Below are 13,597 nucleotides of genomic sequence, written 5' to 3'. Positions count from 1 at the left end.
GTCGTGTATCTTCATGTTAGTCAATCACATTTACCATCTTAAAGGTCTTGATATCTGCAAATTTATCACAGGAGAAATTAACAAGGAGATGTTTGGGACCAGTCTGAAAAGGGATGAGTTTAAACTTTGTACTGGATTTCTCACTGGCTTTCAGTGGTGGTACTCTAAAAATAGGAAACAGAGGGAAAAATGTAAGCTGGAAACAGGCTTATGCATCATGCTTGAGTTTCCTTACTAATCATCTCCCATCTTAAGTAAGAATTCCTATCAGTTCAGTGTAGGATGGCCATGAAAAGACCATACAGGACTTCACTATCTGATACATATATGTATTTAAATAGATATTTAAATACTCAACCCATGCATTAATGTCTCTGACAAATACATTATGCAGTGACCGAGATAAGCACACAAAAGGGGGCATACTAGTATCATATGAGATAAAACTTCATGCAGAACAGAGGGTGTAAAACACATCATTGAATTATTAAAAAAGAATAATCTGAGACAATGAAGAATGTTAATACAAACTCCTGAATTAGAATAGATTATAGCACCAAGAAAACCTCAGTGTTTACACAGCAGGAAATTCTGAACGGACGTTAAAATGTTTTAAATCAGTATATTTTGTAATTCTTGGAAACTTGTATTTATAGTTTTCCCAAACAGCCTTACCCTGTCATATTGTCTTGTCTTGCCTGAGGATAAAGTTGTATGTGATAGACAATATGAGGTTGATAAATTCCCTCAGGAGAGCTTATAAATTATGGGATAGACCATTCCTCGTTGCTCAAGCACAAATGGCAACATTAAGTTGATGTGTATATTTCTTTGACTGTGTTTGTCTGTGTGTATGTGTATTCAGTTAAAGAGTACACTCCGATGTCCCAGGTATTTTTTAGAAATAACTGCATTTGCTAGCCTATGTCGAAATTCATGTGCAATTTTGTATATGTACAAAGTGGGGGACAGTCTGAAAATTTAACCTTTCTGTTTCAGTTGTGAAATACTGAAGGAAAAAGAGCAAGACAAGATACAAAATCATCAAAGCATAAAAATAGGAGCCTGGGATCTATAGTAAAAGGAACCTATTTTATTCCAGTCTTCTCATTCACCATCTCAACACCATCTAATATTTTCTTGACTCTGTTTATTAATCTCTTAATTATTTTGTAGAGTTCTGAAAGTAGAGCTTGAAAATCAGTGTGCCTGTAGTTCTTGATTTGGAAAAGCTTTTTTTTTTAAATTAAAACCTAACCCAAACTTTTACTGTAATATTCACTATTTTTCCTATTCTCTTCCTGCCTACCTCATGGATTTCAGTTGTGTTCAAGTTCCACGCCTCAGTAAAGTAAATTCAATCATCTAAGGAGTAGCTGCTGGTCATGGTTTAGTCTATTCTTAAAAAGCTATCCTCCTTAGTGGTGATTTATTGTATCTGGAATAGCTGTACATGGAGCATGCTTGTGGTTGTACTTTTCAAAGGTACCACCCTTTGAGATTACAATCTGTGTCTAAACAATCTGTGTTCATTTTTGTTCCCAAAGCTGGGACACTGGTGCATCTGCTTCTTAAATGTATGTCTATCTGTTTGATGTAAACGCAAATTGTTTAGAAGGCTGAACACCCAAACTGGCACCTGCAGTCCATTTAATAAAGTGAAAAAAACCAAAATCCTGGTTAATATATGCTATAATTTGGCTATAGCGTGGACAGAAACAGTCATGTATCCTATTGTTGGCCATACGATCGGAACAAGAAGGTTCAACCTGTCTGGCCTCAGCCTCGGCCAAATTTACTGCATGGGTAAGCATGTAGTTTTTTCTGGAACTGTGGGGTTCCTGCCTGCTAGATAGGCAGGAAAACAAGTTCTGTCCAATTATGACAGCAATTACTTGACCTCCCAAATTATGGAGGCAAGGCCTAGCTTAGATGAAGAGCTGGCTCAAAGCTGTGTGCTTCATTACAAGATGTTACATTGACTGGCCTCCCAAGTTACACCAAGAAGAAAATGCTATCTCATCCCACTGTTCAGTTCCAAGTCATCCATGCCTACGTTCTTGCTCCTGTATCTTTAATAGTAGGAAGGAGGCATTTCTTTACTTACTCTATCTCAAGGATTCCTCTGAGCAGGTCATTGCCTTCTACCTGCAGCACACAGTCCCTCACTTCCATATCAATAGGATTGATAAATATCACTTCCACATCCACTTCTTGATTCACTTTTGCTTCACCAAGTACCTGTGCAAAGAAAATGCTTGAAAGGCCAGGTTCTCAGTATTCTTTTCTATCTGAGCCTTCTGAGTCATCAGAAGAGGAGATATGATGGACCATGGAAGAATGTGAGCAGAACATCTCTTTCGGGGAAGAAAGTGCTTGTAAGAGCTCATTTCCCCCTTTCTCCGCCACTGCAGTTAGAGCAAAGAGACAGCAATTTACCTGTATGTCGATGGTAGGATTGTCCAGGGTGATGTCTCTCTGCACTAGCACTTGAATCCCACCTTCTACATGACATAAAGCTGTTACCTGGATCGTGTTGTCTGTAGTTAACTGCTGTTGATATTCAATATATGGTATTTTAATGGGAAATTGTTTCTCTGGAAGGAAAAAAAAAAGGAATTGACACATACTTTTATAAGCCCACAGAGTTTCATACCTAGTATTAGTATTTTCCTTTTGTGCTGTGTCTGGTACTAGGAGGGCCTTCAGCCATCACTGCCAAACTCAATTCGTGCAAATCTATCAGTTTGCTATAGAGAGAGAGTGATTTCTTGAATGTTATCCCTCCTCTGTTCCCTACTACTGTATTGCCTGGTTTGTTTTCCTCCCAATTGCTCTGAAAGATAAGATAGCTGGAGTTTAAGGAGTTTACCAGTGCCACTCCATTTATTATGGGACATGCTCTGATAGACCTCATCAGTCCTATTTGCTCATGATATACTGAGATGAGCTGAATGACGTCTTTACATTTCTTTTATCTTTCCTAGCCCTATCTGCTTTTTATTATCATGTGTTTTTACAGTAGTTTCCATGCTGTCATTCAAATCAAGGAATACTGGCTGGGAGGGGATCTCCTCTGTCTCTGAATCCAGGCAATGCCACATTTTTGGCCATTTGTACAATAAACATCAAGTTCAGAAGAACTGTAGGGTAGCTATGCTCCATGCAAACACTGTGAGCCACAAAGTACTTTCCAGCAGTATGCAGCAATGAAAAACACAAGAAAAGATGACATACCAATGCAAAGTTCTACAAAAGTAAGCAAGAAAATGGGGGCAATGTGAATTTCCTAGTTTCCTCCAACCAGCAACAGATTTGTTAACCACAACTCCTAGCAAACAGAGCATACCTCCAGAAGAGGGCAAAAATCTCTTTAAATCATCCCTGCCATCAGATCTGGGGGAAAACCGCCCTGCTGACTGTAAATTCAGCCAATGGTTTAACACAGCCTGTGTGAGCACAAGACACCACAAGGTGCCTGCATGCCTGTAATGCCATTAGGCATACAAACTCTGTCTTCACTGAAAGTCCAATTCCTAATGCTTTAGAGAAAGCTGATAGATCACAACTCCAGAAGTCAATTACGTATTAAAGAAATGAAATGTTATTTTGGCTTCTTACTAGGGACTCGAAGCCTAAGATTAATACAATATAGTATCAGTTGTGAATCAATAATCTTTCAATTCGCTTTAGAGATGCTGGTATATCTATTATCCCAAGCTCCTAATGGTAACTTAATTTAATCTTTCAACAATGCTCATATTTAGGTAGATAATTTCTTCCCTAAGGTTATCAAACTTCTTCTGAGGAAAAAAAAAAAAAAAAATCTGAGGTCCTTTGCGTCCTCAACAATTCTTCAATACGTGCTTTCTTTTCTGTGGAGCTTAGTGGGTTATTTCAGCTATTTCTATTCCTCACACTTTAATTTCATTCTAATGTGCTAATGGATCAGGTTTCTTGTTTCTGCTGTTAGCCATGTCCTGTTACCTTTCAGTAAAGCCCCTCATAATTGTCCAGAACTCATTTAGTTAGAGTTGATTTCTATGCTTTTATGTTGTCCTTATCTTTTTTTATAAAAATTTTATTAAATGAAATTTCATGTTTACTCACCAGCTTCTTTTCACTCCTGAGATACATTTTGGAAAATGTGAATAGTACTTAAGGAAATGATGGTGTGAAACATGCCTTCTTAATATGTTTATAAGTGCAATGTAATTTTTTTTTCAACCTTTTCTGCACAGAAATTTAAGATTGCAGTTTGTTAGAGCTTTTTCCCCCAAGTTGATCAGCTTCTAATGCCCATTTACTGATAAAACAATTATACAATTATGATTAAAAGTTATTTGAAAAATTACCTTCCTTAGGAGACAGACGGACAGATATGGAGTCCTTCCAGATCTCGTGAACTGGTTTTCTAGTGTACACAGTGCTCCAAGCAGTCATATTTACATGAACTGTCTTAGCATCAGACTGTAAGTTTGCAAGAACCAGAATTAGATTGACATCTTTGCCAATTTCTAAAGGACCAGCCACCTTGAACTTCCCTGAGATGTCAGGCTTTTGATCGATTTCCTGTGGTGTCGGTGCTGTAGGATCAAATTTATCCTCAAGTCCCAGCTTCTTACGGGCTTTTTTAAAAATATCTCTTTCTTTTGTAGAGCCTGTCAGAGAGAACCATGAAACTTAACAGTTAACATACATCTCTTCTTTTACATGACTGTTAGAGACAAGCCAGCAGAACATAGTGACTGTGCTTACAGATGAACAGAGCCTCTGTTTTCCACAGCCCCACCCAATTTTCTGGATCTGCAGTCAGTAATGTCACTGCCCCTCTAATAGTGTTTTTTTGTGACACAAAATCTTAAGTTCAACCTTCTCAGTCTTCCCATTTCTATCCCTTTTTATGGTTGTAATATTTAGAAATGTAAATTCTTATTTGCTAATACAGAGAAGGCCCCTAATATAAGGGAAGGCTGATGGCATCATGCAGGGGGTTGACTCTGGCTAGCAGCCAAACATCCGCCCAGCCTCTCACTTCCCGCAGGATGGGGAGAAAACAGAAGGAACGCAAGAAGATTCGTGGATCGAGAGAATGATAGTTTAACAGGGAAAGCAAAAACTGTGCACGAGCAAAACAAAAAGAGGAATACATTCGCTACTCCACATTGGCAGGCAGATGTCCAGCCACTTCCTGGAAGGCGGGGCCTGAACACACATAATGGTTGCTTGGGAATACAAACGTCATAACCACAAACGCCTCCCACCCCGTTTCCTCCACCTTTCGCTGAGCACTAAGTCACATGGCGTGGAATATCCCTTTGGTCAGTTTGGGTCAGCTGTCCTGGCTGGGTCCCCCCCCAGCCTCTCGCCCACCCGCAGCCTGCTCGCTGTGGCAGGGAGGGAGGGAGAAAGCCTTGACACTCTGCAAGTACTGTTCAACAATACCCGAAGCATCCGTGTGTTATCAATGCTTTTAGCAGAGCAGCTGTGGAGAAAGTTAAATCCATCCCAGCCAGAGCCAGTACACAATGGAAGCTAGTTATTTGGGCTCTGCTTTATCATGCTTCTGATGTGTATTTCCAAAAGCAGCGTTCATTCTTTGCACTTGCAAATTCAGTTTATGATTGTAATTTTTTTTCTGCACTATCAAACACAAAGGTCTGACAAGTTTACATGCTGTTTGACCCTTTGAAAGAGTTGCTTTTCCTGGGCCTAGGTGCTGATTTAGCTTCGGTTTCTGTAACAGGCCTTTCATCCTGCTGCCAAATAACTGGGCTGTAGACTAATTCTCACAAAGCAGAGGCAGTCAGTACACATTAGCAACAGGCAGGCGGAACAGTGAATGCTTTACTCAGATATATTTGGACTTGCCTTACATCCCACAAAGCAGCTCCATATCAGAAAGGGCAAGGCGGTATTTTTACTTTTTACCTTCTCTTCCCTCTTCTGTTAGCACTGAATAAACAGTATAAATTTTTCTCCTACCTTATAGATGCCCAAAGTTGCCCACTAAGAGACTCCTAGCCTATATACATTTGGGAATGAAGCAGCTATATAACCAGAAGAACCTGTGGTTTTATTTACCTTCTTCATATTTGTAATCATTGGTGACATCTACACGATCATCTCTACCAACTGCCTTTGTGCTGATGAATTGGCCAATTACAGTAGACTTAGAGAATATTAATGTTTTCTTTCCAGTTGCGGGGTCATAATTCCAGTACATACAGTCTGCATTCACTTCTGCAAATACAAATGGGCAGTCGTAGTCCAGATCTACATCTCCTTCTTTGATGGCATTCCGTGAGGCAGGACCACACTGATAAATTCCTATGGCATCAAGAAAAAATAATTTAGACCTAATCAATTCTTTGACAGTAAGCAGATTACTAGACAGATATTTATCAATGACTCCTGAATTGCCCAGTGCTGTTGTCCCATTCTAGCCCTTTGATCCACATAGACCCTCATACCAGGCTAATCATCAATGTATTTTGTGTTTATGCTGAAGGTACACTTTAACTATTTTTATATTATCCCTTGATTTTCAATAGCTCTGGATACCTACACTGGAAATATAGGAATTGCTGCGAAAGGTTGCTCCTAGAAGTTTCTTGGCATCCACAGATGATATAAGCCTTTTCTAATGTGATAGATAAAGTATTCTCTTCTGCCACTCTATTTCTGAGCAGGATGAGAAATTACTTTTACAATGGTTTTACTTTTTTTTTTTCTTCTCTCTGAAAGTGACTGACTTTATAATTTTTCAACATTATTCCTGAAATAAAATCTGTGTACCTCCACTTTGTTCTTGGGGAGTTGCATCCAGAACTTGCCATCCACTGTATGAGGGGCCCAAGTCACTGCGGGAAAACCAGCTTTCATTCCAGACATGGAAATTCCTATGTGCAAGGATGAACAAAGTAAGCTACTAGTATGTGTTTCTAAATTCCTGTTCACATCCATTAATCAGCCATCTTAGTTAAATGTATTAAATGCCTTAATTTGTGTAAGTTCTTATTTGAGAGTGACCACTTCCACTCTGATCCTGACTATATTAACTAGATCGGAGCTGAAAATTGCTTTGTGGAACAGACATAAATGTTCAAGGGCAGAAAGCAAATTCGTAAAATTATAGAAAACGTCTTGAGCCTGTTTTTCTCCAAAGGTTCCGAGCACGTGCACTTCCTTAGTTTTGCTGTTTTCCTTATAGCACAATGCTACAGTTATCGCTTATATTTACAATGGGTCCAGAACAAGCAGGGTTGTAAGCAAGGCAAAAAGCGAGGGACTGCACCTGTTCTTTGCTGAATGCAAGCTTGTTTGAATTGCATTTGATAGTTAATAGTGGCAATAATTAAACTATTTTCACTGCAAATGATGTCACTGCAAAAAAAAAAAAAAAGGCAGCTAAGCTGGTTCTGTTGAACTTTTACAGTTTAACGTGAACAGTTTTTGAAGAATAGTTCCAATCTAAGTCAAGTCCCACTGTTTGATATTTCCAGTGTAATATCACAAATTTTCTGTCATCTGTGGCATCGTAGCTGTAACTTTGCCTGCCCTGGCTTCAATTAGCTGTTGTAACTCATGTCACAATTCTCTGTTTAACTGACAAAAGAGTGAAAACACCGAGTTTTGTAATATTATTTTGTAGTATTTTTCTATTGATCCTGTGTGTGTGCAGTTATTTTTAAGGCAATTTTTGAGAAGGTAACAAAGCATTTGTCATTAGAATCTATACTCTGCACCTGAAGACTCTATAGGCATTGATAGATCCTACTATTAAGTATTGTAGAGCCTTACCATATGCTGTCAGCTGCCCTGTCCAAATGATTTCCAGAAGCATCATAAAACTCATCCACGCGCAGATTTCCATCTGCGTCATGGGCAGAGCTGAAGTTTGTAATTGTACGAGTGGGAATCCCCAGACATCTAAGCACTGAAGAGCAAATAGAAAACCATAGTCAGAAAACAGTATTTCTGGAATATGAAGTTTCATATAACATACTAATGTCTTGAAAGACTTTCATGTAGGAACTACTATTAGTGCTTCTTTTATCAGAATCTGTGCAGTGTCAGTTACGTGCATGACATAAAACATACCTGTAGTCAATACCGCTGCAAAAACCCAACATTGTCCATATCTAACAGGTCTGAATCCTGATTTCTTCCAGTTTTGCAGGATTTCACCACTTCCAGTCCAGCTGCTTGGACTTTTCCCACCCTCATAATTTCCACTCCAGTTTCCTCGCACCACCCCTTGGTCATCGTTGGCGTTTACCTGTAAAAATATTCACTAAATTTATGTTGAGGTAACTTAAGAGTTTACAACAGATGTAGTAGCGGTAGGGGAGTGGGCAAGAGAAAAGCCTTGAATGACGTTTTAGTGGACAAAAGTCACTTCTTCGTGCAGCTGGCCTTCAGGAAGAAACCTTATCTTTTCAGGGCAATGAAATATGTGTCCTCTCAAGAAACGGAGAGCATTTAATCACTGTTTCTCCCACCCAAGTACAGTAGCACCAGGCAAGAAGGCAAACACCAGTTTCCAGTGAACCTTCCTGACATGAGATGGCAACTTCACCACCGTGTGATTGAATGGCATCATCAAAGCATACCATGCAGCTAAGCTTTCAGAGCGTGCCTGGATCATGATGTAGTGAGCCCTCAGCAAATTTATATTAAATTAGGGGAAATGGCTGACACAACAAATGGGTCACAGTCACCTAGAAAATCTTGAGTACTGTGTCAACAGAAACCTCATGAAGTTCAGGAAGAAAAGGTGTAGATTTCAGAACGTGGGGTAGAATAACCCCATGCATTGCTACAGGCTGGGAAGCAGCTGGCTGAGTGGCAGCCCATCTGAAAGGGGCCTGGGAGTTACAGCAAATGCCAGCTTGAATTTGAGCCAACAGTGTGCTCTCATCATAAAGGGAAAGCCCACGCTAGGCTACACTGGGAAAGGTGTGACCAGGAGATTGAGGGAAGCTGTGAACCGCCTTTAATTATCCCTAGCAAGGCGGTGCCAGGAATCTCGTCTTCAGTTTCAGGTCCCTCAGTTCAAGGGGATTGTTGAGATGCTGAAGAGGGCCCGGCAGGGAAGGCTACCAAGATGATCAGGGGCCCTGGAGCACACAGTCTACAAGGAGAAGTTAAGAGCACTGGGCTAGTTCAGTCTGGTTAAAAAAGGGGTAAGGGGAATGCGGTAGCAGCTTACAACTACTAGAATGGAACACACTAAGTTGTCAGAGTCCAACTTTTCTCTGTTCTGGCAGGTTATATAACAAGAGGCAACAGCAGAAGGTTGTGGCTTGGGAAAATCATATTTGACAGAAGAGAATAATTCATCACTAAGAGGGTAGGGCAGCTCTGGACCGGTCCCCAGAGAGGCCATGAAACCTCCATCCCTGGAGATTTTCAGGGCAGCCTGACAAATCCATGGCTGAGCTGATCTAGTACCACTGTAGTTCCACTTCAAATGGGAGGTTGGACTAAACACCTCCAAGGGACTGGTCGCTCAAGATACCACCCGTGTCTTATACTATCGGTTTGACTACTGACAATCAAAGTGATCAGTGTCAGAAATATCACGGATGCGGTAAATCTAGCAGGCTGACATCACACGACCACCTAGGTGTTTCTCTGCCCCACGTTTCTGGTGCATATAAACAGTGGCCTAAAATTTTCTGAGAAGTGTCTTCATACTTACTTTCGCTAACTACTTTAAAAGAACAGTTAGTAGTTTGGACTTTTTGAACACGTTGCTTACCATTGCACTGAGAACGCGGCCCAGGTATTTGGGGTCATTTCGGTGAGATACATCTGTGGCAGGATCCTGACGATAGTTTAAGCTTCGATCCAGCATGGAAAGGCAAATATTGAGAATATCTCCTTGAAACTATGTTATAGAAATAAGTTAGTTTGGGAAACACAGATTACTCTACTAAAAATCAGGATAAGTAGAGCTATATAAGTGTTTAATATTTTTTTTAATCACTGAATGAAGTGCTGCAACTCAGCCAGGAATTGCCATATAAAAATGCGGCCTCAATAAACTGTGAAGATTACAACTGAAAGAGCTTTTCAAAACTTGGAATCTGTGGACTTAAGGCCAGGACTTTGCCTCTCAGCATTGCTACAGTACTTTACTACCCAGCAGACACTAAGGTTTCTGCTGGCTGCACCTCCGAGTCCTAGGTCATATCACTGACTAGTCAATTACAAATCCTCATCTTAATCACTGTAGCAGGGTTTGGCACGAGTTCCGATTTCTATACCAGATTCCTGCTCTTCAGAGGCGTATGACTGTGATGAACTGGAAAAAGCAAACAAGCCCTGATCACCCAGTTCATGTGAAAACCAGAGCACAAAATGCTGTCTGGTGTTTCAGTGCTGCATTTACCTGGCCAAAGTTCCATCCAAAGCTGTTGATATGATTTTTATTGCCTGCAAAAATGATGCCAAACTCTTCTAGAACATATTCCTCACACTCAGCCTTGCTAGGCATGAACACATCATCACCTGAAAAGCCAAAACAGAGGTATGTTCAACCACGGCAGGCAAAATAAAACAAAACCTCAGAAGCCTTGGTCTCCATCAATAAGAATGTTTGCAGATATCCACCCTTTGCTGTTCTTGCTGTTATAAACAGATCATGAAACTCAGGATTTCCTATAATTAGAGAAAGGGGTGGGGGTTATCTGAGTGAAGACAGAGGTATGACACTGTCAAATCTGGGAGTAGATGGCAGCTGGTAGATATGACTCCTTTCTTGGTTCTACAGAGACTAGACATACTCTTCTAAACTTGTGTACAAGTAGGGAAGCTCTGGCGAAAGCAGAACTTCATCTGCTTAAGCAGAACTTAATCTTTTAGGGCAAGGACCTCTCCAGTAAGTACATGATACAGAGCTGATTTTATCTACCAGAAGGTCCTAAGAAACTGTTAAACCCTTTTCTTTTCTCACTGATACATTATATGGTGAATGTTCAGCCCCCGTATTAAAGAAATATAGATCAAATGGAGAAGCTGCAAATATTAATGAAGCTACAAGCAACTTAGTTCTTTCAGGGGAAATTCGACGTGTTCATACCTGAAGACCAAGGGTTAAAGAGCAAAACAAAAGTGCCAAGGCTTGCTGGAGAGGAGCTGCCACTTGAAGTACTTTGAACACTCAGCTTGTAACGTCCAATGACAGCATTAGGCGGGCTGGAAATGGAGATGCTCACAGAGTTGGAACTGGCAGACTGTAGAACTGCACTCCAGCTCTCCTTGCTCACTGTGCTGGAGATACCAAATATGGCCTGGGTCTTAGTCAGCTTTGAGGGTTTTGGACCTTTTAAGGAAAATAAACAACATTTTTTTTCCCTAGCTTGCTGAAATAGAGATTTAGTCATCAACAAACTCAGCAGGGATGTAACCCTCCCCTCAGATGAATTTGTGCCATATGTTGGAAACTGAAGAAAGCTATGACGGTTAGCTGAGATGGGAGTAATACAACAAACACCTCAAACAGTTCCTTGGCTATGTGAACCAGCATGTTGGCTCCGAGGTATTATCTTGCTGCCCTATAGTGCCTATCAGGCCAAAAGAATGTCACGAGGCAGCATTACTCTTTCTGTGAAAGAAGGTGGGAGCCATACCTGTTTCCGCGATGAATGTTAAGTTTTGTTCAGGCTGTTCTGTTCCATTGAAGGTGACAACAAAGGCCTGTCCTCTCCTCACAATCAACTCTTTGCTAGAAAATTTACTTGTGTGGTGATCTCTTGCATTTTCTTCCAGGTGCCAGTTGGTACTTGGCTGCGTTGCAGCTATGAAAAAGTGCGAAAAGCAAGAAAACTTGAGGGTACATCCAAGGAGGAAGGAGCACAAGCACACTCTCAAGAATTGCGTATTAGTGGCCATGTGAGGTTTCCACCAAAAATAGAAATAATTTCATTGTGAACATTTTATTCTTTTTTTTTTGAGAGAGAGACTCCACCTTGCATAGAGTGTTAGATATTATCTGCATAATTAAGTATAGAAGGAGTAGTATATCTGGTACTAAAGAAAAATCAGAAAGGCATCTAAGAGGAGAGAACCCTGAGAGAATTAAATACTTGTGAGTTACTTGGATAAAGAATCTGGCTGAACTCAGCTAATTCTTTTAAGGTTATCATCCATTCCAAGACATGGTGTTATACTAACAGAGGCACAGACTTTCTGCCTTTAAATAAGAAATAAAGAAACCTGACTGAGCTGAGAAACACTTCTGCATTTTAAACCATGACATGTGATCTCTAGCCCCATTTACATGTCATGTACCTCTAACTGACAGCTGATAGCCGTTGGAAGCACCTAATAAGAATATGTTGATGGACACTGGGCTGTCATTTGGCAGTGGGAGAGATGGCAGAACTGGAGAGAGAACAATACTGAAATAATGTATGTGAAATAATACGTTACAGAAAGCTCTTGCATGTGAACTATGGCTTCAGTCAGAGGCCAAAGAATAAGCATCTGAGATTGGCTTGGCTCTGATGTTATCAGAGCCTATGGAGCATTCTCTAGTAGAAGATAGCTTGATCGTTTAAATGAAGCGCAGAAGTACAGAGGAAAAAGAGATTTTTTTCTTTCTTAAGGGCACTGTGTGCTTTTTAAAAATATTATTATTCTCTATCCCCCCCTCCCCCCTCCAAAAAGGGATAATAGGAAGGAGTAAGAGTGTGGTTAGTAGTAGTGGAACACAGCTACCCTGTGCCATTATTGAGTAAAAAAATCATTATCCCATGTTCAACCAGATTTACTAGTGTAAAGATTTTTTTACAGCATGATCTTAAGTCAATTTGCATATGTATAAATATTAGCATGCAAGCAAAAAAACCCCTGCTGCAACAAACAAACCACCAAAAAAAAAAAATCCCCTAAATTTTTGTGTCCTCTCTGCCTTAACTTCAGGTTTCAGCGTTCTCTGCTCATGATAGCCTCCCTCAGTCTTTGCAATGATACCTTCTTCAAATTCTGCTTTGCTGCTTTCTCTTATGTCAGAGTTGTCAGTTTCTCTTTTGCACTTGTCTGACAACTTCAAATAGCTGCAGACTTTCCCTTCCTTCCTGTTTGCAAAACACAACATTTTAAAATCGGATAATATACCTGTTCTCCCAAATCTTGTTCTGATAAGCTTGCTTCTCTCATGCACACAATACATGAAAAAATGCAATTCCTGTGAAAATCCTTCTCCTAACTCTTGATGGAAGGATTTTCTCTTCCTCTTTTTTCTTGGATCAAAACTCCTTAGAGAAGTAGTGATCTTTCAGTGTCCATTACAGAACTGACTATGAGGTACAGGTGTAAGAAAATAACAAACAGAGCACCACAGAAGGGGCTTCCCCCTTGCTCACCTTGGCCCATATCTGATCAATACGTCCTGTATAAGCAGCTTCTGAAGCTTTCCTCTGAATGGCCTCCTCTACTTCTGTTGACTCAAGGAATGGCTCGTGCCTTTCACTTCTTTAAACATCTAGGTGTAAAGTTGCCTCTTTGCAGTATTTCCTGAGGGGGTGGAGCTTGAATAGCCGCCTGTGCTCCCCAACCTTTGTCTGACCAACAGGGATTGAGGATT

General features: G+C 40.4%; 1 protein-coding gene across 1 annotated transcript; it reads right to left on the bottom strand.

The window, feature by feature from the left end:
- Positions 1-13,386, bottom strand: LOC104251188 (protein-glutamine gamma-glutamyltransferase E). The gene is made up of 13 exons (XM_009821673.2): positions 13,377-13,386; positions 11,640-11,807; positions 11,090-11,332; positions 10,400-10,518; positions 9,767-9,895; positions 8,104-8,281; positions 7,804-7,939; positions 6,799-6,902; positions 6,085-6,330; positions 4,356-4,661; positions 2,440-2,597; positions 2,108-2,241; positions 1-164 (listed from the first exon to the last, which is right to left on the bottom strand). Exons 1-13 carry the CDS (start codon positions 13,384-13,386, stop codon positions 17-19), a joined length of 2,079 nt encoding a protein of 692 aa, XP_009819975.1. The 3' UTR covers positions 1-16.
- Between the last annotated feature and the right edge of the window lie 211 nt (positions 13,387-13,597).

Source organism: Gavia stellata, chromosome 20 (assembly GCF_030936135.1).
Source record: "Gavia stellata isolate bGavSte3 chromosome 20, bGavSte3.hap2, whole genome shotgun sequence".
Taxonomy (NCBI): domain Eukaryota; kingdom Metazoa; phylum Chordata; class Aves; order Gaviiformes; family Gaviidae; genus Gavia; species Gavia stellata.
This window is presented reverse-complemented; position numbering and strand designations above follow the sequence as displayed.

Bases quoted from the DNA above. Each gene is read 5' to 3' on its own strand.
- LOC104251188 (XM_009821673.2), bottom strand. The intron at 6,331-6,798 runs GTACACAGATTT...TTGATGCCATAG, and splicing joins TCCCCAAGAACAAAGTGGAG to GAATTTATCAGTGTGGTCCT. The intron at 4,662-6,084 runs GTAAATAAAACC...TCTCTCTGACAG, and splicing joins TGATTACAAATATGAAGAAG to GCTCTACAAAAGAAAGAGAT.